The following is a 26,687-nucleotide window of genomic DNA, read 5'->3' as shown; positions in this document are numbered from 1 at the left end:
ATAGATAGCAATCACATGTATTAATTGCAACTTTTTTATGCATTTATGTTAAGTGCTATTGACATTATTCAAATTAGTTCCCTATTTTCACAATTATTTGATCAGAACAAAGTCAATACTACACAATAACTAAACAAAACCACTTACCATCTACTATTCTTTTAAATCCATTGCCTTGTGTCCAGGGACTAATTCCGCTAATTTGGGGATAGGGTTAGGGTTAACATTACCAAAAACGACAAAAAAAGTATTTGTAAAAAAATTAATATCGATCTAATCACTAAATTATTGATCATAAATTGATACTACCCTTGGTATCGACACTACCAATATATGGATCGATCCCCCTCCTCGTATGTGTTTACCTGGCTGCTACATAGCAACAGACCTATGATCGCGGACATAGCAAAGGTGTGATTGGCAAAGGACAAAAAAGAAGGAAAATATACGGCACACCTAACATGAAAAACATACATTTTCAAAAATGTATTTCCAATTAAATTGTTTTAGTACAAAACATGCATCAGAATAACTACGGGTTTAAATTAAAGAGTATGGAGAACTTAATTTCTGCAATGTGCGTCATTTCCGCTTTTTCCTGTTCAGCTGAACGGTGGATAATAGCCCGGTAGCAGTCTCCTTTGTTTTTGCGCACGATGTTCATGTCTTTCATGGTGACATGATCACCAGGGCCATTACTCGATAAAGAAGCGGAAATGACACCGTGCTGTTGTTGTAAACGTAGTAATAAAAAACAAATGAAATCAAATAGAAATATATGTAGTGTTGATCGTGTGAGGCGACGCAAATACAATGCAAATATCCTGATGCGTATACAAAATAATGACCCACAAATAAATAATAGTGTGACACTATAATTGGTCCGGGTTATGTTATCGCTGACGGACACTATGTGCCTTCTTGCCTGTCTTGGCAGCACGCCTGTTTGCCTGCTCATTGTGTTTTGTGCCTGAGCCTTTTGTTGCAGTGCCTTTTCGTTCTATTGGCACCAAAATTTTGGAAGTAAGCCACGACATATACGTATAAAGTCCCACTGAATAGCAACTTTAAAAACTTTTTTTTCTGGAAGTGTTTTGAACGCAGGGCGTTAGAACGAATGTCCGTGTGTGCCCAATAGAAACGAGAAAACCAGCCAGGCACGGAAGAAAAAGCCATTGCAACACTGCTGTAACTTTCGCTTATTGAGAAATGTTTCTTTGCTTGCATCAAGCTCGGTCGATGTCCTGCCCACAAGAGTCATATACCCCACCATGATTGGTAGGTTCGTTTAGCTCCCCACACAACACTGTAAAGTGCCATTCATATAAAACTTGTGGGCCGCAAAACCTCTGTAATTCTTCTGAAACAAACTGTCTGCTATAATCTGTGAAGATCTGTTCAAGTACGCCTTTCCTGGCAAATATAGTCCTCGGAACCTCAATGGTTCTTTGCGCTGTGGTTGTTTTCATTTTGATCACTTCTGGTCATTGGGAATGGGCATCAACTGTTATAAGAAACATTGAATCCATGAATGGTGTGGCAAAGTCGATAAGCGCACATTGCCATCGTGATGACAGCCATTCCCCACAGATGCAAAGGGGTTTCGGGTGCTGTATTGTGAACGATGGAAACAACCAGAACAATGTTTGGTTATATCTTCAATCTCCTTATTAATTCCTAGCCACCACACATAGGCACAAGCTACCCCTTTCATCTATACCAGGGCTATTCAACTAAATTATTCTAGGGCCACCGTTTTGGAAAGCTAAAGACTGGTGGGTCAGACTTCTCCCTTCACTGTTATGAGAACCAGCACCCTCCAAGTCCAGTCTATGTAAATCCTCTTTAATTGCTCTCCCCAGCCGATTAACCGTGACAACACAATTCCATGGACCAGCTCAGTCATCACGGAGACTACTGTGCCAGACAAGCCATTGGCAAAGCACGACAACCCCTAAATGTGCCTGGGCGCAAGGTCAAATACAACTAGCGGGAACATTCACGGTGACGTTCGAACGCCGTTGGGGCTCCTCTGTGCTCTACCCCACTCCAACCAAAAAGTGGAGAACAAACCAGCAGTTGCTCGCCCCTGCTCCACCACCTCATCAACCACTGACAAATTATTGGCGATGATATTCTGCAATGCCATGCTACCTGTCTCAAACTCCCCCAACCCCACTCCTCTTGCATGCATCTTGGAAATCAGTGTGACCTGCTGGAAAGCAATGTGCCGCCCACCATTGTTGAGCATTATCCACCCACACCAAAACCCCTTTAACCCCAAACGCACTAATCATCAGCAATTTAATAACCCTAACATTACATTTGCAAATGCAATCACCCACTGTTATCCTGGTGCCACTGTGCTTGACATAATGAGCAAGCTCAAAAAAAACCTCATCCCATCCTTCCCATCAGAAATCAAGAGAATGATCACACACATTGGCTCAAATGACAAAGACGACTCCAACAATTCGAAATTACAAAATCTAATTTCAATCTTCTCTTTAACTCACTAAAAAGCACCAGACTCTCTATTTACATCTCTGGTCCCCTTCCCACCCTTTATCGTGGACCTGGTAGTTTTAGCAGACTCCTCAGCCTCAACGAGTGGCTCCAGGCAACCTGCAGGACCTTTAGGGTCACTATTATTGATGATTCAAATTAATTCTAGAACAAATCCTCCTTTTAACAGGTATTGACTTCACCTAAATAACCCTGGCTCACTTATCTTAAAATCAAACATAATATACAGTGTGCAAACATCAGCTCATTGACTAGTAACACATACATCTTTACCGTTGTACTGTAAAAGCAACCCCACCTTAGTACCAGAGTAACCCCCTGTTTCTATCTGTCTGTCTCCTTAGCTCATCCCCTTCACACTTCACAATTTAATCTATCATGTTAAAACCAGACATCGCACGCAATATCTCTGCTCTATTTGCCACTCCTCACCACCGGTCACCATGCATCACAAACTTCATTCTGCACTACTCAACACCCGCTCCCTGAATAACAAATCTTCCATCCTTCCATCAATTCATCACCGACAATAACCTGGTTTTTCTCTGTCCCACTGAATCCTGGCATAAACAACTGGACTACTTCTCCTTCAATCAGACCACACCCACTAACCTACACCATGACCAGGTGACCATCATGTAGCTTTTTTAAGAACTCTGGCGTATCACAATTTGTGAACCACACATAAGTGTGCCCAGACACACTGACAACTGCTCCTCTCTTGAAACAGTTCATCATCCTGTTTTGACCATCCTTTGACTGTGAAGATTCACAGCCCTACTCTGAACAGGTCCCTGTGCATTTCTCTCTCTACTAAGCTGTTGGTCACAGGTAACTGTTCAATCATAATGGAATGAAACACTGCTGCTGAATCCAGTTTAGCTCTACCAACTGATGTTGGCAGCGATAAGCGCGACAACCTGTCTGTAATGCCACATTGCTTGGTTCCCTTGTGCTCAATTTCATACATGTGGTCTCCGTTGAAAAGAGCTCACCTTTGCAGCTGGCACACTTTTTCATGGGTTGAAAATGGGCACAAGGGCGTATGATTAGTCAACAGGGTAAACTTTAGTCCATACATGTAATGACTGAATTTTTGGACCCTCCACATAAAGCTCAGGGTCTCCCTATTAATCGGGGAATGATTGTGTTCTGCTTCTTTTAACGTTCTGGATGCAAACGCTATTGGCCTTTCTGAGCCATCTGCAAACTTGTGTGACAACACAGCTCTTATTCTATGGGTGAGGCGTCCTGGGTATGACGTTAAACTACATCCAGGCATGAGATGGGAGGTTGTGTGTGGGGTTAGTGAGTCCCAACTAACGTCTATAAAATGCACACAAAGAACCGTTTGCACCTTCTCTTGTGACTGGCGGGCGGTCAGCGCCATAAAGCTGAGCGGGTCCCTGGGTAATTGGGGCGCGGACAACCAACAGGACAGACTAAGTTCAACAGCCCAGTAAGGCAATTAGTCTAGGAGAAGGATCTCTGATATAAAATACCCCTTCCAACCCGCACCAAGCCAGCGTGGAAGGTGTAGGCTAATAACCAGCATGAAGAGTACGCCAAGAGAGATCGTTCACTATGGCAGAAACATGCTGAGGCTTTCGTCCAGCAGTGGACTGATAACGGCTGATGATGATGAGGCATCGCAGGCCAGTGTTAACAAACGGTACGGAGTGGTCATAGTGTACAAGTACTTTATCTGTTAAGACCCTCTTAGTTTCCTGGAATGGTGTGTTGCAGCTCACAGTCCAAACCGATGGTCTTCCGGTCTGTAGAGGTGTATTTGAGGGTGTAGAACAGTAGACATGTTAGACAGGGGCTAGTGGTAATAGTTCCTTATGATCTCAGTTTTGACACATTTTCAGGAGGTGGGGCCTTAACCACAGCTACAATCTTTTCCTGGCCATGTGTAAGCCATCTTTGTTGATCAACTGTCAACAGTATGAGATCTCCTCCTTGAAGAACTCAACATTATAGTGATTGGTTCCAAGTCCAAACTGTTGCAATCGGTGAGCACTTGTTTCAGGTTAGTCAGGTGACATTTCTGCGGAGACAGTAATGTCATCAAGATAACATTGGGTGCCGGTCAGTTCCCCGAAGGACTTGATCCTTTGCCCTTTACCAGAATGCAGGCGCTGATGTGACTCAAAACACTAACCTGTTGTACTGATAGAGCCCTTTGTATGTGTTAATAGTTATTTTTTCATCGCATTACAGATTTCCATTTGAAGATAAGGCTGAGCCTAGTCAATTTTTGAAAACTGTTGAAACCTGTCAGATAAGTAAATATGTCCTCAATAAGAGGTAGAGGATACTCTTGTGGAAAACAGACTTGACAGTCACTTTAAAGTCTCCACACGCACAGAATTTGCTAGGAACTTGTTTTTTTACTTTTTTGTTTATCACTGGTACAATAGGTGTGGCCCATTCACTCTATCCCATCTTAGACAAGAGGTTTCTTGGATGTTGACTGTAAACAAATCTTGTTGTGCTTTTTAAGTGCAATGACAAATAAAGCATTTTCTATCTTGTAGGATGTCTGTTTGCTTCAAAGTTGGCAGTTCCGCCTCCACTATAGGGCGGATTGCACGTGGCTTTGTGAAATTTAGAGTGCACATAGTCCTCAGCCTCAACCCTTAAACGAGGTCATATTAAGTTTTTTTCCTACTTTTAAAACACTTCCTTGTGCTCTACACAGGCATGTGATCTGAACTTAATGAAAATGACTGAAAATAAGCCGGGGGTCTGGGGGCCGCAGGTCCAGGGTGGGACCTGTGAAGCTCCGGGTTTTTCAGCAATTGAACATGCAAAAATGAGAAAAAAAGCACCATTTAAAGATGTTTTAGTGTTTAAAGATTTCAAAAATCATCAACAGTTTACATAAATATATATACCCCATTCATATAAATGAATCACTATGTCTGTTTCAGTCACTGTTATTTAGTCACTACAGTAATTACAACTTGTGTTCACATCCACAGGAACCACATGGGTTAGCCTACTCTATACAGTATTTACAACCTTACTAGTGTTCACTTCACAGCCACAGATGCTTCATCTAGGGGTGGCATGGCGTGGTGGGTAGAGCAGCCGTGCCAGATATTTGAGGGTTGCAGGTTTGCTGCCCGCCTCATGCCATCCAAACCACTGCCCTTGGGCAGGACACTCCACCCTTGCCCCCAGTGCCACTCATACTGGTGAATCAATGATGGGTGGTGGTCAGAGGAATTAGCTGGTTTCTCTGTGTTTCATTAGCTACGCAGCAGAACTGCCCATATGTTTTGAGTTCTATCCCACTATCCATCCATCCATCCATTTCTACCGCTTGTCCCTTTTGGGGTCGCGTGGGGTGCTGGAGCCTATCTCAGCTGCATTAGGGTGGAAGGCGGGGTGCACCCTGGACAAGTCGCCACATCATCGCAGGGCCAACACATTTAGACAACATTCACACACTAGGGCCAATTTAGTGCTGCCAATCAACCTATCCCCAGGTGCATGTCTTTGGAGGTGGGAGGAAGCCGGAGTACTAAGTTTCTTTGATTCACTTATGTCATTGGCAGTGCAGTATAAATTAACTCTTTCAATAGAAGTTGTCCAGTCTTCAATGCCACTGTCGAACTCTGTGATAGACCCAATCACAGCCATCTTCAGTACAATGCGACTTGTTTCGTTTTCTCTCTATTTGGTATGTTGCTTGTTAATTACTCACGCCAACACATTATTCCACTAAATTATGGCTTTACGGGCGCTGCTGCTCCAACTGGGTGTGCGAGGTTTGAGTCTTCCTTGTTTTCCTTCTACAGCTTCAAGGTTGCCTGTCGTCCTCTCAGTCACAGACACAGGTTGTTTACCTCTCGTCAGGGCTGCGTTAATGCACTGGCTTACCTGGGCTGAAGCTCAGAGGCCCCCACCCAATCAGGGTGCCCCGATTTTCACGGCGGAATGCAATTATTGGTGTTAATAGCTGTCAATCACAGACAGCCCTGATTTGTGTAGAGATTGTGTATGCTCTCTCTCGACTGCGTAGTTTTTTCTTACTGCTTCCAGCGGGGTGCAAACCCAGGTTGTCGGTGTAAAGGCAAGTGTACTGACTAAGCTTAAAGGCCTACTGAAATGATTTTTTTTTATTTAAACGGGAATAGCAGATCCATTCTATGTGTCATACTTGATCATTTCGCGATATTGCCATATTTTTGCTGAAAGGATTTAGTAGAGAAAATCGACGATAAAGTTCGCAACTTTTGCTCGCTGATAAAAAAAAGCCTTGCCTGTACCGGAAGTAGCGTGACGTCACAGGAGCTAGTATTCCTCACAATTCCCCGTTGTTTACAATGGAGCGAGAGAGATTCGGACCGAGAAAGTGATGATTACCCCATTAATTTGAGCGAGGATGAAAGATTCGTAGATGAGGAACGTTACAGTGAATGGCTTGAGAGGCAGCGATGGACGTATCTTTTTTCGCTCTGACCGTAACTTAGGTACAAGCTGGCTCATTGGATTCCACACTCTCCTTTTTCTATTGTAGATCACAGATTTGTATTTTAAACCACCTCGGATACTATATCCTCTTGAAAATGAGAGTCGAGAACGCGAAATGGACATTCAGTGCCTTTTATCTCCACGACAATACATCGGCGAAATGCTTTAACTACGAGCTAACGTGATAGCATCTTGCTTTAACTGCATATAGAAACAAAAGAAATAAACCCCTGACTGGAAGTATAGATAGAAAATCAACAATACTATTAAACCGTGGACATGTAAATACACGGTTAATGCTTTCCAGGCTAGCGAAGGTTAACAATGCTGTGCTAACGACGCCATTGAAGCTAACTTAGCAACCGGACTGCACAGAGCTATGCTAAAAACATTATCTCTCCACCTACGCCAGCCAGCCCTCATTTGCTCATCAACACCCGTGCTCACCTGCGTTCCAGCGATCGGCAGAAGGACGAAGGACTTCACCCGATGCGTTTGGCGGCCCGGAGACGTAGGAAGTCAAGGTGAGGTCGGCGGCTAGCGCGGCTAGCGCTCCAACAAAGTCCTCCTGGTTGTGTTGCTGTAGTCCGCTGCTAATACACTGATCCCACCTACAACTGTCTTCTTTGCAGCCTTCATTGTTCATTAAAAAAATTGCAAAAGATATCCAGAATACTGTGGAATTATGAAATGAAAACAGAGCTTTTTGTATAGGATTCTACGGGGTACCATAACTTCCGTTACTCGGACTTCGTCACGCGCATACGTCATCATACCGCGATGTTTCAGCCGGATATTTCCCGGGAATTTTAAAATGTCACTTTATAAGTTAACCCGGCCGTATTGGCATGTGTTGCAATGTTAATATTTCATCATTGATATATAAACTATCAGACTGCGTGGTCGGTAGTAGTGGCTTTCAGTAGGCCTTTAAACACAGGCAATCTCCCACATTGTCAGCACTATTCTTAAAGTTGACTGGCCTCTGTTAAAATCTGTACAGTATTTAAGAACAAATTTATTTCTAAAATGGATATGTTTGCATTGTTTCTGTTCTGTTGAGTACAATCATATTATTTTTTCAAACTGTGTTTTCAGGGCGGGAGGGGTGTTGAGGTTTGACGAGGTGGAGTTGCTGAGGTTGGGGGTGGGGGGCTACCAAAACCCCCACAGCCCAACCCCCCCAGGTTAAGGCGGTCCTGCCTCTCGTCACCACTTTGTGTGTCACACACCCTCCCACCCTGAACAAACAGTGTCAAAATGTTCACTTTATAACGCCAGCAAAGTTTGCTAACAAACTACAAAGCTAGGCCGTCAAGCGCTCTTAAGAACAGCAGCACACTGCCAGCCTGCAAAGTAAGACAGCTGTGTGCAAAATCCTGTCTTTGCAAAATAAAGGTTTAAAAAAAGTAGTTTACATACTGTAAGCACTTTGTACTTATAGCGCTATTTGTTCCATTTATGTTACAAGTGTAATATGCTTTGACTTCAAGGGCCTGTTTGCAACATTTGCACAGGTGCCTAGAGGGCGCTAACTTTCCAATGTATTTTACACTATATCCTGCACTCTTACGGCTTCTAGAATGTAATGCTGTACGCTGCGTAAGTACATAACACGTGGACGCACATTATTAGCTTTAGGTGTTGTTAGCTAATAATAGTGATTTGGATTGTTTTCGTTACCTGTCAACATGACTGCAAATTGTTTGTTGCTTCTTGGACTGCTTTTGTATATGTGCACATGCTACCTGCGCGTACGTGTTGACAAGACAGGGTGAGTGACCGCCGTAAATACCAATCCTTTTATTCAGGCCGGTAAAAATGTGTAATATATAAAATTTGTAAATGTGAAAACTATAGATAATTGTAAAACAAATGTGTTAGCCGGTGCTGTTTTTGTTATATTTTTTGCTTTGAAAAATGTAACTGGGAGCAAGTTGAAAACAGCCCCTTTAAAATAGTAGTAAAAATTATCCAATGATCTGTTGCATCGATCTTAAACCTGCGGCCCGAAGGCTAATTGCGGCACCGTGAGACGATATTTTGTGGCTCCCACCTTAATATGAAAGTTTAATGTTAGTGCATGTTACATTCTCCTGCCACCGTGTGGTTCTGCTGTGCTCGCCTTTTCCTTTCTCTCCTCTGCAGTTGGGCGTGTCACTGACACGAAGCAATTGGGCACAGCTGGCATTAATCAGCAGTGTTGACTATTTAAGCAGAGTAGCGGCAGATGGGAGTATCTACTTTCACATCTGATACTTCAGGATCTCCTCCAGCTCGGGATTACACTCTCTAAACAGACCAGCGTCCTCCCCTTTTCCCTGGTTTGCCCATTTGTTTTGTCTCCTGTCTAGTTTTAGCCTTTCGCTTCATTGCTATTTTTCCTCATTCCATGATGTGTAAACTCCCACTGCCACTATCACCTTTAGTTTTGTCCTGTTCTTGCCTACCTTAGGAATAAAGAGATCGCAAAACTGTAATCTGGCTTCTGTCTCTGGATCCACGCACTGACGAATCGTTACAGAAGACCCCGTCCAAAGAGAAGCAAACTGCGGAAACAGACCCCGATAAAGTATGCGCTGTGTAATCGGCCCAACGTCTGACTCACCAAGAGGACCAGCTCAACGCTATGGGTATTGGCCTCCAAGGTTTGTCAGAACAACAAGATGCCATGATGGAGCGCCTCAACACTCTGCTTGCCGCAATCACACGCACCGGACTCGTGCCAGCCAAGTTACTCCACCTGCCCAAGCCCCACTTGCAGTCTGCCCACAGCTATCCCGACCAAAGAGATTCAACCGTGACATAGACAATGTAAAAAAATTCACTACACAATGCGAAATTCACTTTGAGCTGCAAGCTGCCACTATCCTCACCGAGCAAGCAAAAGTTGCATTTGCTATTTCTGACCTCTCTGGTCGCGCTGGAGCCTGGGCCAACGAAGGAATGGAAGAGTCATGCTGCCACAAGTTCCTCATTCGCTGCCTTCTCCAAAGCATTAACCGAAATATTCCAGCAGAATCCTTTCCCTCTTCAAACTGCATCAAGGACAGCGACGAGTATCCAAATGTGCCATTGAATTCCACACGATGGCCGCTGACAGCGACTGGAACCCATCTGCTGTCTTGGACTCTTTTTACCTTGGGCTAGCAAAGCACATAAAGGCAGAGATTGTTGCTCTGGAGCTTCGCCGCGACCTCATTGAGTTGCCAATTCGGATCGACAAATGGCTCTAAGACCAGGAAGATGAGGTGGATGTTCAGTGAGGACGCCCCGTCACGCTTTGCCGCTCATCAAAGCTGGTCGACACTACTTTTCTACGGCCCTGTGCGACATCACACCGGCTTGGATCACAGAGGAGCCCATGCAGCAGGGAGGTAATTGACTTACCATGGCAGAGAGAGAATGACGTAGATGACTCCGCCTCTGCGTTTACTGTGGCAAGTCAGACCACTCACTCTCTTGCTGTCCGACACGACCCGCACAAGCAATTAAACCCTGCTTACCGGTAGGTTCGCCCACCGTAGGCCGCTGTTCTTCACTGCCTGGTATCAAGAGAATGCAACTACCAGGTACACTCTCTTGGGCTGAAAAGCAGATTGACATTTGTTCACTTATTGACTCTGGCGCTTCCAATAACTTTATGGATTAACTTTTGCCAAGCTTCATTCAATTCCTGTTAATAAGCCGTCGGCACCGAAGCAAGTGTATTTCCTAGGCGCCTCCTGGTTTGCGTTACTCACAAGACTTGCACTGGAGGGCTTCGGTTATCTGGTAATCACTGTGAAACCTTAGTTTTTGTTCATTATGCTATCACGACCAGCTCCTGTCGTTCTCCGGGTAACTTGGCTGCGTAAACATAACCCGCACGTCGACTGGTCCAGCGCCCGCATCCTTAACTTGAGCATCACGTGCCAAATGTACTGCCTTTGATCATCTGCCTGCCACACTCCTCTTAAAAGGGGAACTTCACTTTTTTTTATTTGACTTATTGTTCACAATCATTATGAAAGACATGACGATGAAAGTTATCTTTATTTTTTTTTTTTGCATTCTAAATATTAAGTAAATGTGATCAAAAATTTGCTTACAATGGAGCCTATGGGAGCCGTGCAATTCCGCCAACATAGCCCTTAAAAAAATGTATAATAAAATGTAGTGGTAGAAAATGGATGGATGGATATTTTGATGATTTTAAGCATACATGGCACATTAATTGCAAAAACGCATCAAGTTTGCTTTTTGTTTCTTCATTACTGATTATTAATCATTGCAGACTTTATGAGAGCCAATAAACATATTAAAAGATCACTTACTGTGCAAGATCTGCTGTCATTAGGATGCAGACTGCTGGGATCTTCATATATTCCCATTTAGGTGAAGAATGTCTCATAATCTTCACAAAGAAACAGGGTGGGGCGAACAAATGTCTTTTTGTGTTGTCCTCGCCAGTTTTAGGTCCTAAATGGCTGTCAAAGTGTACCAACTTGTCGGATTATCTACTCAGACGTCTCATGTCCAGGTAAAATGCATGATTTATGATCTATAATAAACTTACAGGGAGCAAGGAAGCAAGAAAGCAGTAAACCAATCGATGATGTAAACATAGGCACACATTGAAGTAATCACGGGGCCGCTATAAATAGTTTGTCTGTGTTAGCGCTTATAATGACAATATCACTAATACTTGGTTAATATTCAAGTCACGAAATGTAAATGGAGTATTGTTGGCGGTTTTTGAATGGTTATTTAATTAATTTTATGGGCGAAATAGAGGAGCTCCCATTGGCTGCGCTGTAAGCGGACTTTTATTTAAATTAGAATGCATTAAAAAAAAATCCATCCATCGTCAGAGCTTTCATAATGATTGTGAATAATAGGTAAAATTTTTAAAAAGTGCAGTTTCCCTTTGAAGTTGCCCCTCCACCCGGAGTTATACTGTAAATCTAGCTGTTAGGTTTATCACGACCTCAAAATTGTGTTTTTTGCCAGGCTCTCCTTTACCGTCTTCCCGTCTGTATGTTTCCAACACCGAAATGAAAGTGTTAAGAGGATTACAATTCCACTTCGCTAGCCGCGGTCTGATTCACCCCTCGTCGGATCCTGTGGCCACTGGATTTTTTTTTGTGGAAAAGAAAGACACGTCATTCCCATCCTTGCATTGAATATCGTGCACTTATTCAAATTACTGTTAAGAATAAGCATCCTCTATCGCTTTTGGACTCCACATTCTCTCCTCTCCATTGCAACAATTTTTTCACCAAGCTAGATCCCTGGACAACCTATCATCTTCTTCATATATGTGATGGTGATGAATGGAAAACTGCATTTAATACGCCGCTCGTACATTTTGAATATTTGGTTATGCCATTTGGCCTGACAGACGCCCCCGCTTTTTTCAGGGCTTTGTTATAGGTCGCTTTCTTTTTGTTTACCTGGATGACATTTAGATTTTTTCATCCTTCAGCAGGTCCGCTTTGTGCTTCATCGGTTATTAGAGAACAGGTTATTTGTTAAAGCTGCAAAATGTTCTTTCGATTCCACATCTATAAGAAATAGATGTCGGGATTTGTGTGTGGGGTTTATAGTTGAGAAGAGTCCTCTGAGACCAGATCCCGCCTAGGTCCAGGCTGTCGTTGATTGGCCCACTCCAATATTCAGACAGCCTCACCAGAGGTTTCTTGGGTTTGCACATTTTTATCGCAGCTTTAACTGCAACTACAGTCTTGTTGCGGAACCTCTGGCAAAACCTACTTTCACTAAAATCCCACTCTTGTAGACCCCAGAAGCTAATTCCGCTTTCACCAGACTTAAATCAATGTTCGCTTCTGCCTGTATTCTTGTCCGCTCTAATCGTTCCCTCCAAATTGTTGTCGAGGTGGATGTCTCTGACACATGGGTAAGGTCTGTCTATTCCTAGTGCTCCACCGTCGACCAGAGGCTGCACCCGTGTGCCTTTTTCACCCGTCGCCTGACCCCTGCAAAACGAAATTATGACATTGGCAACAGGGAGCTTTTGGCAGTTGTCCTGGCCCTTCGGGAGCGGAGGCACTGGCTGAAAGTTGCGGATCTACCTTTCATCATTCATATAGACCACAACAACTTGGCATACATCTGTTCAGCGCGAAGACGTAACCCTTGTCAAGCCAGGTGGGCTCTTTTCCCGACATGCTTTAATTTTGTCATCACATTCCACCCTGGTTCACAGAATGTCAAACCAGATGCTCTGTCCGGCCTCTATTTCCCACCCGCAAAAGAGTACACCAGAGCTTATCGTTCAATGGTTCCGCATCCTTCGCGGTCTCCAGTGGGACATCTAGAACAAAGTCACAAAAGCTTTGAAGTCTGGCCCGTCTCCAAAGTGTTTCCCGCCTGGACGCCTGTTAGTTGTTCCCAAACTCTGCTCTGACGTGTGTCTGTGCATCCAAGATCGCCTGTCACCCTGGCGTTAATCGCAGCATTTTACCGCTCGCTCAACATTTCTGGTGGCCTACCCTCCAAGCAGACACAAAGACATTTGTTGCTGCCTGCCCAGGTTGCGCCCGGAACAAGGCCTCCGATCAAGCTCCATCTGAATTTTTCCACCCACTGTCCATTCCTTCCTGACCTCGGTCCGACATTGCTTTGGACTTTGTCTCCGGTCTGCCACCATCTAATGGCAAAACTACAATTCTCACCATTCTCCATCGATTCTTGAAGATGGCACACTTTGTGACACTCCCCAAGTTGCTGATGGCGTTGGAGACAACCCAGCTGTTAGTGCAAACGTGGTGTTTGAAAGAGGTCCCCAGTTTTTCTCTGCGGTTTGGGGGGCGTTCTGCAAGGCCCTGGGCACTTCTCCTTGCTTGTCTTCTGGCTACAATCCTCAGGGCAATGGCCAAACAGAGGGGACTAAACAGGACCTGGCTGCGACCATCCGATGTGTTTGCCATCTTCAACCCGCAACTTGATCAGCCGACCTACCATGGGTTGAAAATTCACACAATTCCCTCATTAGTTCTGTGACTGGCTCATCACCCTACCATGGATTCCGGCCTTCAGCATTTCCCTCCATGGAATCAGACACCATCGTTCCGTCGGAATCAGCTCACCTGCGCAGCACACGCCTGGCCTGGCACAACATGAGAACTGGTCTGTCTAGAACCAACGGCTGGCCAACCACCGTCACACACCCGCACCTTTTATCAGGTGAGAGAAAAAGTATGGTTATCTTCCCAGGACCTGGCTCCTGCCACAGACTCCAGAAAATGGTCTCCCAGATTTGTCGGGCCCCATCATTGAGAATATCAACTGTGTTGCAGTCACGCTCCGCTTTTCAGAATCCCTCAAGTGAAATCTGGTCTTCCACGTCTCCTGCATCAAGCCTGTCACTTCCAGCCCTCTCAACCCTCCTGGAGCCTCCCCTCAGCTGGTTGATGGCCAGCGACAGGCATGCTGTCAGTTTTATCGCCGTTTTCCAGACTGGCCAGGTAAGCCGCCAGATGGTGTCTTTTGAAGGGGATTTGTGAGGGAGTTGGTACTGTTACATTCTACTGCTATCACGTGGCCTTCTCTTCTCTCTCCTCTGCTGTTCAGCGTGCCACTGACAGCGGAGCAATTGGGGCAGAGCTGGCATTAATCAGCAGTGCTGTGTGTGTGTGTATGTGTGAGTTTACGTATTATGATTTTATAATGGATATATAAATAATAATTATTACATTTTAATATTAAGAGTATGTGAAAGTTCAACTCCTACCTTATTTACTTCCGTGACAACGTCTTTAAAGCTTTGTAATCAATCAGAAATATCAAGCAGCTGAAAGTCAAACATGGATAATTGTAGGGAGAGTGTTTTGCATTTTTCCCATCATGCCTTGCAATGGATTTAAATGGGTGTAATTTCCATTTTGTTATGGTGATGGGACGTTTTTCTTCTTCTCCATAATAAAAAGAATCTGGGTATTATCTTCGACCCAACTCTCTCGTTTGAGTCACACATTAAGAGTGTTACTAAAACGGCCTTCTTTCATCTCCGTAATATCGCTAAAATTCGTTCCATTTTGTCCACAAATGATGCTGAGATCATTATCCATGCGTTCGTTACATCTCGTCTCGATTATTGTAACGTTTTATTTTCGGGCCTCCCTATGTCTAGCATTAAAAGATTACAGATGGTACAAAATGCGGCTGCTAGACTTTTGACAAAAACAAGAAAGTTTGATCATATTACGCCTATACTGGCTCACTTGCACTGGCTTCCTGTGCACCTAAGATGCGACTTTAAGGTTTTACTACTTACGTATAAAATACTACACGGTCAAGCTCCTGCCTATCTTGACGATTGTATTGTACCATATGTCCCGGCAAGAAATCTGCGTTCAAAGAACTCCGGCTTATTAGTGATTCCCAGAGCCCAAAAAAAGTCTGCGGGCTATAGAGCGTTTTCTATTCGGGCTCCAATACTATGGAATGCCCTCCCGGTAAAAGTTAGAGATGCTACCTCAGTAGAAGCATTTAAGTCTCATCTTAAAACTCATTTGTATACTCAAGCCTTTAAATAGACTCCCTTTTTAGACCAGTTGATCTGCCGTTTCTTTTCTTTTCTTTTCTACTCTGCTCCCAACCCGGGGTGGACCGCTAGCCTGTTCATCGGATGGGGACATCTCTACGCTGCTGATCCGTCTCCGCTCGGGCTGGTTCCTGCTGGCCCCACCATGGACTGGACTTTCGCTGATGTGTTGGACTTTCACAATATTATGTCAGACCCACTCGACATCCATTGCTTTCGGTCTCCCCTAGAGGGGGGTTACCCACATATGCGGTCCTCTCCAAGGTTTCTCATAGTCATTCACACCGACGTCCCACTGGGGTGAGTTTTCCTTGCCCGTATGTGGGCTCTGTACCGAGGATGTCGTTGTGGCTTGTACAGCCCTTTGAGACACTTGTGATTTAGGACTATATAAATAAACATTGATTGATTGATTGATCTACAAAGTTCAGGGAGCAGGTTGTGTTATGTGTGTTAACTTTTTGTGGTGGTTGATTTTTTTTTTCCTGCACCATGACGAGGAAAGGGGACCGCACGGTGGAATAGGGGTTAGTGTGTGTGCCTCACAATAAGAAGGTCTTGGGTTCGGGGTCTTTCTGTGTGGAGTTTGCATGTTCTCCCCCTGACTGCATGGGTTCCCTCCGGGTACTCCGGCTTCCTCCCACCTTCAAAGACATGCACCTGGGAATAGGTTAATTGGCAACACTAAATTGGCCCGAGTGTGGATGTGAGTGTGAATGTTGTCTATCTGTGTTGGTCTTGCGATGAGGTGGCGACTTGTCCAGGGTGTACCCCGCCCTCCACCCGAGTGCAGCTGGGATTGTCTCCAGCACCCCCCACAACCCCGAGAGGGACATGCGGTAGAAAATAGATGGAGGAAAGGTTGTTTGGATTGGGTCAAAGAAGTAAATGATGTGCTTGTGATTTGGAAATTTTGTTTTTAGCACAAACCCGTTCAAGATTAGACAAACACTGTACAGGGTTACAGAACAGGAACGCTGATGGGATAATATTATAGTAATATTAATTATTTTGTGTTGAAAAAATAAAAATGAAAACAGAGCAGATTAGAATTTTTTTAACAAAGCTTTTTTGGGTGAAATATCAGACGCGGCCCAGCCTCAACCAGACTCTGACTCCAGCGGCCCCCAGGTAAACTGAATTTGAGACCCCTGGTCTATTGAATAAATAAATGTGAAGATTTGTACATTAAGTTTTAGGACATAGTACACAATTTAAGTTATTACACTTAAAGCACACTATATAGTGATAGAATAAATGGATAAGGTATTAAAGGCAATTCTAAAACATTTAAGCAAAAAAACATTTATTTGGGAAAAAATACATTGGAATTTGGGAAAAAAAGAACAAATTCCACAGGGCCCTATATTTACTCTTACTAACGTACTCGTTAAATTCCACTGCTCCTGCTGTAACACGCATTTATCTACACTTCTTAAACTTTACTACGCACTTATGTTTTCTGTTGTATCAGGCTAGCTTAGCAGCTAGTTTAACAGCTAGCATAGTGGCTATCTTCGCAGCTAGGTTAATGGCTAGTTTAGCAGCTAGCGTAGCAATTAGCATGCTTTCTTGTCTGATCCTACTTGGTGCGTAACATGTTTAGCACCGTCCTCCAGTGACAACAATAGCCAGAGGGAATCGGCTTTTGTGTCATTGAAACGCATTAATTAGCATTGGCCAATCACACACTTTTTTACGGAAATCAGATAATACTGATTGGTGGCTGATCGATTGGCGTATCCTACAGACAAAAACAAAAAACTTCATATTTTAACTGCAATTTTAAATAAATAGTTGGACATCCAAATCAAAGAAACAATAATAATGAGCGGCAGCTCACCCAAATGAGGACAAGCGCTAAATAAAATGGATGCATATTTATTATAATTCTATTTTTTTGGTTTTGGGTTTTTCATTTAAAAAGCCTTTGAAAATTCATGGAAAATTAGGTGGTGTTCTATTATTTTTATTAAGCACTGTAGGTCAACGTATGCATAATATGTGTTGATGTGCTAACCTTTTAGCCATTGTGTTACATTATTTGTTGTGTAAAGCATTTCAATCGCTACCTTGGTTTTTGTACGCTTCACTTTTCATAGGATTCGGTTTTTGACAAAAAGTTGCCTTTAAAGGCCTACTGAAACCCACTACTACCGACCACGCAGTCTGATAGTTTATATATCAATGATGAAATCTTAACATTATAACACATGCCAATACGGCCGGGTTAACTTATAAAGTGACATTTTAAATTTGCCGCTAAACTTCCGGTTCGAAACGCCTCTGAGGATGACGTATGCGCGTGACGTAGACCGGCGAACACGGGTATGCCTTCCACATTGAAGCCAATACGAAAAAGCTCTGTTTTCATTTCATAATTCCACAGTATTCTGGACATCTGTGTTCGTGAATCTGTTTCAATCATGTTCATTGCATTATGAAGAAGGAAGCTGAGCAAGCAAAGAAGAAAGTTGTCGGTGCGAAATGGACGTATTTTTCGAACGTAGTCAGCCACAACAGTACACAGCCGGCGCTTCTTTGTTTACATTCCCGAAAGATGCAGTCAAGATGGAAGAACTCGGATAACAGAGACTCTAACCAGGAGGACATTTGACTTGGATACACAGACGCCTGTAGAGAACTGGGACAACACAGACTCTTACCAGGATTACTTTGATTTGGATGACAAAGACGCAGACGTGCTACTGTGAGTATGCAGCTTTGGCTTTTTTTTGCGTATGTACGTAACTTTTTTTAAATATATAAGCTTTATGAACCTTGGGTTAGGTGAACGGTCTTTTGGGCTGAGTGATTATGTGTGTTGATCATGTGTTTGAATTGTATTGGTGTGTTCTATGGAGCTAGGAGCTAGCAGAGGAGCTAGCATAACACGTATCGTACCTACGTGCGCGTCACGTACGTAACTGTTTAAAAATATATAAGCTTTATGAACCTTGGGTTAGGTGAACGGTCTTTTGGGCTGAGTGATTGTGTGTGTTGATCAGGTGTTTGAATTGTATTGGCGTGTTCTATGGAGCTAGGAGCTAGCAGAGGAGCTAGGAGCTAGCATAACAAACACGCAGGTGTTATTATGCAGGATTAATTTGTGGCATATTAAATATAAGCCTGGTTGTGTTGTGGCTAATAGAGTATATATATGTCTTGTGTTTATTTACTGTTGTAGTCATTCCCAGCTGAATATCAGGTACCGTGAGTATGCAGCCTTGGCTGCTAAACATTCGATAACTTGACCGTATGTGCGCGTCACGTACGTAACTTTTTAAAAATATATAAGCTTTATGAACCTTGGGTTAGGTAAACGGTCTTTTGGGCTGAGTGATTGTGTGTGTTGATCAGGTGTTTGAATTGTATTGGCGTGTTCTATGGAGCTAGGAGCTAGCAGAGGAGCTAGGAGCCATCATAACAAACACGCAGGTGTTTTTATGCAGGATTAATTTGTGGCATATTAAATATAAGCCTGGTTGTGTTGTGGCTAACAGAGTATATATATGTCTTGTGTTTATTTACTGTTGTAGTCATTCCCAGCTGAATATCAGGTCACCCCCGGCTCTCACAGCATCTTCCCTATCCGAATAGCTTCAACTCCCCACTAGTCCTTCACTTGCACTTTACTCATCCACAAATCTTTCATCCTCGCTCAAATTAATGGGGAAATTGTCGCTTTCTCTGTCCGAATCTCTCTCACTTCATGCGGCCATCATTGTAAACAATAGGGAACTTTGCGTATATGTTCAACTGACTATGTCACGCTACTTCCGGTAGGTGCAAGCCTTTTTTTTATCAGATACCAAAAGTTGCAATCTTTATCGTCGTTGTTCTATACTAAATCCTTTCAGCAAAAATATGGCAATATCGCGAAATGATCAAGTATGACACATAGAATAGATCTGCTATCCCCGTTTAAATAAAAAAATTTCATTTCAGTAGGCCTTTAACATTATCCAAACATTGGGCATTACAAATAGTATCCAATCAGTTGTTGGTGACTCAGTCTCTTTACAAAAAATTTCATTTCAGTAGGCCTTTAACATTATCCAAACATTGGGCATTACAAATAGTATCCAATCAGTTGTTGGTGACTCAGTCTCTTTACTATGTTGTATTGGGTATGACTGCAAAATGATTTCCCATGGGACCAAATAAAGGTGTTAAAATGCTATTGAGTTCAAGAAATAACTTGTAGAAAAGTACAAATGTGGCATTAGCTTTTCAATCATGCTAACCAAAGTCTTTAATACAAATCAAAAGTGATGTTAAAAGCCTACTGAAATGACATTTTTTTATTTAAACGGGGATAGCAGATCCATTCTATGTGGCATACTTGATCATTTCGCGATATTGCCATATTTTTGCTGAAAGGATTTAGTAGAGAACATCGACGATAAAGTTCGCAACTTTTGGTCGCTGATAAAAAAAAAGCCTTGCCTGTACCGGAAGTAGCGCGACGTCGCAGGTTGAAGGGCTCCTCACATTTCCCCATTGTTTACACCTGCAGCGAGAGCGAGTCGGACAGAGAAAGCGACGATTATCCCATTAATTTGAGCGAGGATGAAAGATTCGTGGATGAGGAACGTGAGAGTGAAGGACTAGAGTGCAGTGCAGGACGTATCTTTTTTCGCTCTGACCGTAACTTAGGTAAAAGGGCTCATTGGATTCCACATTTTCTCCTTTTTCTATTGTGGACCACGGATTTGTATTTCAAACCACCTCGGATACTATATCCTCTTGAAAATGAGAGTTGAGAACGCGAAATGGACATTCACAGTGACTTTTATCTCCACGACAATACATCGGTGAAGCACTTTAGCTAAGGAGCTAACGTGATAGCATCGTGCTTAAATGCAGATAGAAACAAAAGAAATAAGCCCCTGACTGGAAGGATAGACAGAAGATCAACAATACTACTATCAGGAAACACTGAACCAAACACTGGACCTGTAACTACACGGTTAATGCTGTGCCGCCTGTCGAAGCCTAGCAATGTTGTTGCTAACAACGCCATTGAAGCTAACTTAGCTACGGGACATCGTCAGAGCTACGATAAAAACATTAGCGCTCCACCTACGCCAGCCCTCATCTGCTCATCAACACCTGTGCTCACCTGCGTTCCAGCGATCGACGGCGCGACGAAGGACTTCACCCGATCATCGATGCGGTCGGCGGCTAGCGTCGGATAGCGAGTCTGCTATCCAAGTCAAAGTCCTCCTGGTTGTGTTGCTGCAGCCAGCCGCTAATACACTGATCACACCTACAGCTTTCTTCTTTGCTGTCTCCATTGTTCATTAAACAAATTGCAAAAGATTCACCAACACAGATGTCCAGAATACTGTGGAATTTTGGGATGAAAACAGAGCTGTTTGTATTGTGATACAATGTGTCTGAATACTTCCGTTTCAACCATTGACGTCACGTGCAAACTTCATCATACATAGACGTTTTCAACCGTAAGTTCCCCGGGAAATTTAAAATTGCACTTTATAAGTTAACCCGGCCGTATTGGCATGTGTTGCAATGTTAAGATTTCATCATTGATATATAAACTATCAGACTGCGTGGTCGGTAGTAGTGGGTTTCAGTAGGCCTTTAAATATCCATGTATATATTCCATTTATAATAATAATAAAAAATCTTTATTGTCCACCGAGGTAGAAAATTGTCTTTAGCTCACCAACACTGGCGACAGACTAAAATACAAACAATGTCATATATAAAACATGTAACAAACACAATAAGAACGGAGGTTAGGTAAAAACAGAAATCAAAGTAAATATAAGTTAGGATGTGAAAGAGTATCGGTAAAACATAAAAGCAAAGCAGTTCAGGTGACACATGTGGATTTGTTCACCTTGTCACATTAAGAATGACGATGGCATTCAGGATAACATACTTTTTAAAAGGACCTTTGGCCAGTGGAGCTCTATAGCGCCTCCCTGACTTATGAGCTCAAACTGACAGCACAGAGAGTGTGAGTCATCTGCCAGAAAACCTGTAAGCTTTCCTTCTCATACTGTCAGTATATATGTGACCCAGAGACTTCACAAATTTACCAGCCATTTGACCTATTATGTATTTACACTTACAAGTCAACTGACCAAACCAAGCACAGAAATGAAATGTTAGCACACTCTCAATGTGTGCACAATAAACAAGCTCTAAAATTGTTTGGACCAGACCGCTTAATCTTCTTAGAAGACTAAGTCGCTGGGAACATTTCTTTAATGTAATATCAATGTTTACACAAAACAAAGATTACTAACAAGGACTCTACCAAGATATTTAAATGTTTCCACAGTGTCAATAAGCTGGCCATCAAGTATAACTGCTTCAGTTGTCACTTCTTGATTTTTGTATTAAATTACATGTTATGTATTTCACATTGTTTTGTTTTATGTATTTAAAACTATCATTATTCTCTATACAATCTGTTTTGTGTCATATTTGTGGGTGTCTGAAACAGAGTAATTGGATTTTCATTAGTTCTTATGGAAACAAATAGCTTCAGTATTCGTGCGATTTGGTCTTTATGATTGAAACGCAAGCTACTACCGTACTGTATTTCTAAACTTTTGTGCTGTCGCTACAACGTCCCCTCACTGTAGGGTTAGCAGAGTTTTCCCGATTGCCAATTAACCTGTGGCGATGGCGGCGTGGCTAGGGGCGTGGTCAACATGACTTCATCTTAATTTGATGCATATATTTTCTTTAAAAGGCTTAAACATGTTGTTATACATACAGTACAGGCCAAAAGTTTGGACACACCTTCTCATTCAATGCGTTTTCTTTATTTTCATGACTATTTACATTGTAGATTGTCACTGAAGGCATCAAAACCATGAATGAACACATGTGGAGTTATGTACTTAACAAAAAAAGGTGAAATAACTGAAAACATGTTTGATATTCTAGTTTCTTCGAAATAGCCACCCTTTACTCTGGTTACTGCTTTGCACACTCTTGGCATTCTCTCGATGAGCTTCAAGAGGTAGTCACCTGAAAGGGTTTTCACTTCACAGATGTCATAGTTTCGATGCCTTCAGTGACAATGGTCATGAAAATGGTCATGAAAATAAAGAAAATAAAGAAAATGCATTGAAATGAGAAGGTGTGTCCAAACTTTTGGCCTGTACTGTACATTTAAAAACATATTTGCCCTATTATTAATTAATATTAACATATATTTTTCTTATATCGTTTTGCTCCATTTTTTTCATTGATGCTGCTCATTGTACAATGTACTTTGCTGAGAGTTGTTTAAGTTTCAAGAGACTTCTCCAATCCTCTTAGTGACTTTTTCTTAATTAAAAACACCAAGCAACAAATCTAAAATATTTTTCTGGTGTTATTGGAGACGGTACTTGCGTTTAGAGACTCTTCACTTGTGTCGCTTGAAGTCCGCGACAAACTGCGAGCCGGACGTTACACTTGCTTGGCACACCTGCTCCAGTTGCATTTTCTCTCCCTAAAAGCTGCCACTGTCCTCTTAAAATTTGCACACTGCACGTTTTGTACATCGCTTTGCACGGGTATATCTTGGATAGAAGTATATATACTGTAAGTATTTCGGCAGTTTTGTTTCTGTGATCAAAATCTTTTTTCCGTGGCTGAATTTTTTGAGAGCATCATTAGTCAGTAGTGCACAAATAAAATACTTAAATTTGTTTTCACTTAAAAAAAACAACTAATTTTTAAGGTGTGGCAGCTTTTATTTCATTTAGGGCGGGGGTCTGCAACCCGCAGCTCTATGCATATATTTTTGTTAAAAATATGGTTTCTGTAGTAGGACAACATGACACAAACCTTCCTAATTGTTAGAAATCCCACTGTTTATATTAAACATGATTCATTGATGAGAGTATTTGGCGAGCGCCGTTTTGACCTACTAATTTCGGCGGTCCTTGAACTCATCGTAGTTTGTTTACATGTACAACTTTCTCTGACGCTGCCACAGAAAGACATGTTTTATGCCACTCCTATGTCTCATTTTGTCCACCAAACCTTTTATGCTGTGCATGAATGCACAAAGGTGAGCTTTGTTGATGTTATTGACTTGTGTGGAGTGCTAATCAGCCATATTTGGTCAGTGCATGACTGCAAGCTAATCCATGCTAACATGCTCTTTAGGCTAGCTGTATGTACGTATTGCATCATTATGCCTCACTTGTAGGTATATTTGAGCTAATTTCATTTCCTTTACTTATGTCTTCTGTGTGTTTAATTTATATTTGCATGTCTCATTACCTGCGATGAGGTGGCGACTTGTCCAGGGTGTACCCCGCCTTCCGCCCGATTGTAGCTGAGATAGGCTCCAGCGCCCCCCGCGACCCCGAAGGGAATAAGCGGTAGAAAATGGATGGATGGATGTCTCATTACACATTATCTGTATGTAATATCAGCTGCATTTCTGATAGTTGTTTGTGTGCCATGTTGTTCCAGACCACAGGAAAGATTACCCAGCTTGCAAAGTTTGTAATACATCCATTAGAAGAAGACAGCCTGCCGTTTTCTTAGACACACACATCTATGCCTTTAGCCATTCTAAGCCAGTCATTTCCAGGAGTTTTCTCACCCTCTGAGAAGTTTTACTAATGTTGTAAAGATGGGTAGAATAAATATTACATTTCAACATTTCTGCCAACGAAGATTTGTGTCAGCCTGCGACACATACACTACCGTTCAAAAGTTTGGGGTCACATTTAAATGTCCTTATTTTTGAAGGAAAAGCACTGTACTTTTCAATGAAGATAATTTTAAACTAGTCTTAACTTTAAAGAAATACACTCTATGCATTGCTAATGTGGTAAATGACTATTCTAGCTGCAAATGTCTGGTTTTTGGTGCAATATCTACATAGGTGTATAGAGGCCCATTTCCGGCAACTATCACTCCAGTGTTCTAATGGTACAATGTGTTTGCTCAAGTAATCAACTGTCTAAAAGGATTGATTGGTAAGAAGCAGAGCTTGTCTGGTCGCACCACTGTGCCATCAGCAGCATTCAAAAAAGCAAAAAAATTATAATTTACTTAACTTACTTACAAAAAAAATAAATAAAAATATAATATAATAACATAATATATTGTATATATAATATATAATAGTTAAATGTTACATATATGTTATATTTTATATTGCTACTATGCTACATTAAATTGGCCCTAGTGTGTGAATGTGAGTGAATGTTGTCTGTCTATCGGTGTTGGCCTTGCGATGAGGTGGCGACTTGTCCAGGGTGTACCCCGCCTTCCGCCCAAATGCAGCTGAGATATGCTCCAGCACCCCCCGCAACCCCAAAAGCGACAAGCGGTAGAAAATGGATGGATGGATGGGTACATTTTTAGTCTGCTTAATATCTGCATTATCCATTCCATCCTTACCCTTTCCATCCTTTGAAACTGAGCTACTGTGTGGAACAATTTCCCTTGTGGATCAATAAAGTTTGTTTAAGTCTAAGTCTAAACCCCGCACCAGTAAGCATTTGGCAACGGATCGCTAATGCTAATCACAAGCGCATACAGTAAATGGGATTTTCAATGTAAATTAGCATCAAGCTACTGCATGTGTTTATTTGTTCACTACATTGCATCATAGTTGAACGTTCCAGAAAAAATACTTTTGTATCTTATGTTATAATTTATGTTATAATTTGACATGCTTTACTATAGCTCTGAAATAGATCCACCGGAGTTTTTAGAGAACCTATTATCTGTCTGCTGAAAATTCATTGACTAATCGTTGCACCATGAATTGATTACGTACAAGTTGAAAAACTTATTCGGGTGTTACCATTTAGTGGTCAATTGTACGGAATATGTACTGAACTGTGCAATCTACTAATAAAAGTTTCAATCGATCAATCAATGCAGCCCTAGATCAGGTTCAGAATCAAATCTCAACTCAACACAATAGTTGATTCAAACAGGTTCTTGCAATATATTTTTGGTATGAAACATTATATTAAAGCCTTTATAAAACAGGTTGAAAGTTACCGAAACTCTGAATGGGCACAGCGAGCAAGGGCCTAAAAACGTCTTTAGATAATTAAGTACAAAAAAAATTTAAATAAGAATTGACTCATTAAATCATTCGGTCAATTGTCTTTGTTATGACGTCATCGTGATTACAGTTCAGTTTACGAAGGCATGACATCATCACTTTGATAACCCTTGTACATCTTCATAGTCTTTGTACATTCCAATTGAACTGAACATGGCATCATCACTTTTCAAAATAAAAGTATGTGTGTTTATCCTATATAAAAGGTGTATGTTTATTGCTAAGACAGGAGGTGTGTTACAGTTACGTGGATAGCGTTTTGTTTTTTTAACATTATTCTGAAGGAGTACCTAATGATGGTGATGTTGAAGTCGTCCTCTGCCAGGGTTCTCCAGGTTCCGTTGAGGAACTCTTTACACCAGCGGTAAGCCATCGTCCGTGTGTCCCGGTCGGGGCTGTCGGGGCGGGTCAGGTCCTTCCAGTCGTCCTGGGTGTCGGGCTGGACCTGCAGGACACTGTCGGTGACCAGCAGGCCCAGCGACATGGAGGGCGAAGAAGAAACCCCGTTTATAAATTTGGTTTTCATTGTGGCTTTTCGGGTAAAAGTGTTCTGTGATGAACGCTCAAGCAGGCTTCTCTAAAGATATGGTTCGGTGCTAAGCGATGTTTTTAAGTGTGTGTAAATGTAGCATCAATGAAGCAGCTTGCTGGAGAATGAATAAGACGCTAGCATCACGCGCATATACTCACACAAGACGGGAGGGGCGGGGGAACATTGTTGTCACGTGACGCACAGTGGTCGAGTTCCCGCTCCTGATTGGTTGGCTGGGACACAGCCTTGCAGTAAAAGGCATAGCCATCTCATGTCTAAACGCCGCATCGGCCGCTACCGCCTATTGGCGCTGACGAGCCGCATGGCCGCCATCTTAAACCGGTCAACATCTCTATCTAGTAGGGGTGTGGGGAAAAAATCGATTCGAATCGCAATTCTCACGTTGTGTGATTCAGAATCGATTCTCGATTTTTTTTAAAAACATTTTTTAAATAAATTATTATTATTATTATTATTTTTTTAATTAATCAATCCAACAAAACAATACACACTAATACCAT

General features: G+C 42.3%; 1 protein-coding gene across 3 annotated transcripts in view; it reads right to left on the bottom strand.

Annotated features, from left to right (window-relative positions):
- chka (choline kinase alpha) overlaps positions 1-26,315 on the bottom strand; it is a 76,364-nt gene extending 50,049 nt beyond the window's left edge. For 2 of the 3 annotated variants that reach the window (XM_062022425.1, XM_062022426.1), the window contains exon 1: positions 25,925-26,315. In XM_062022425.1, the coding sequence (XP_061878409.1) occupies positions 25,925-26,160 (236 nt within the window). In that variant the 5' untranslated portion in view covers positions 26,161-26,315. The remainder of the gene's footprint in view (positions 1-25,924) is intronic. The other variant, XM_062022427.1, reaches the window with a different exon arrangement.
- Positions 26,316-26,687: the final 372 nt, after the last annotated feature.

The sequence above is a fragment of the Entelurus aequoreus genome, linkage group LG16 (assembly GCF_033978785.1).
Source record: "Entelurus aequoreus isolate RoL-2023_Sb linkage group LG16, RoL_Eaeq_v1.1, whole genome shotgun sequence".
In the NCBI taxonomy this organism is placed as follows: domain Eukaryota; kingdom Metazoa; phylum Chordata; class Actinopteri; order Syngnathiformes; family Syngnathidae; genus Entelurus; species Entelurus aequoreus.
The sequence above is the reverse complement of the archived record's forward strand: the minus strand, read 5'-3'. Positions and strand labels throughout refer to the sequence as shown.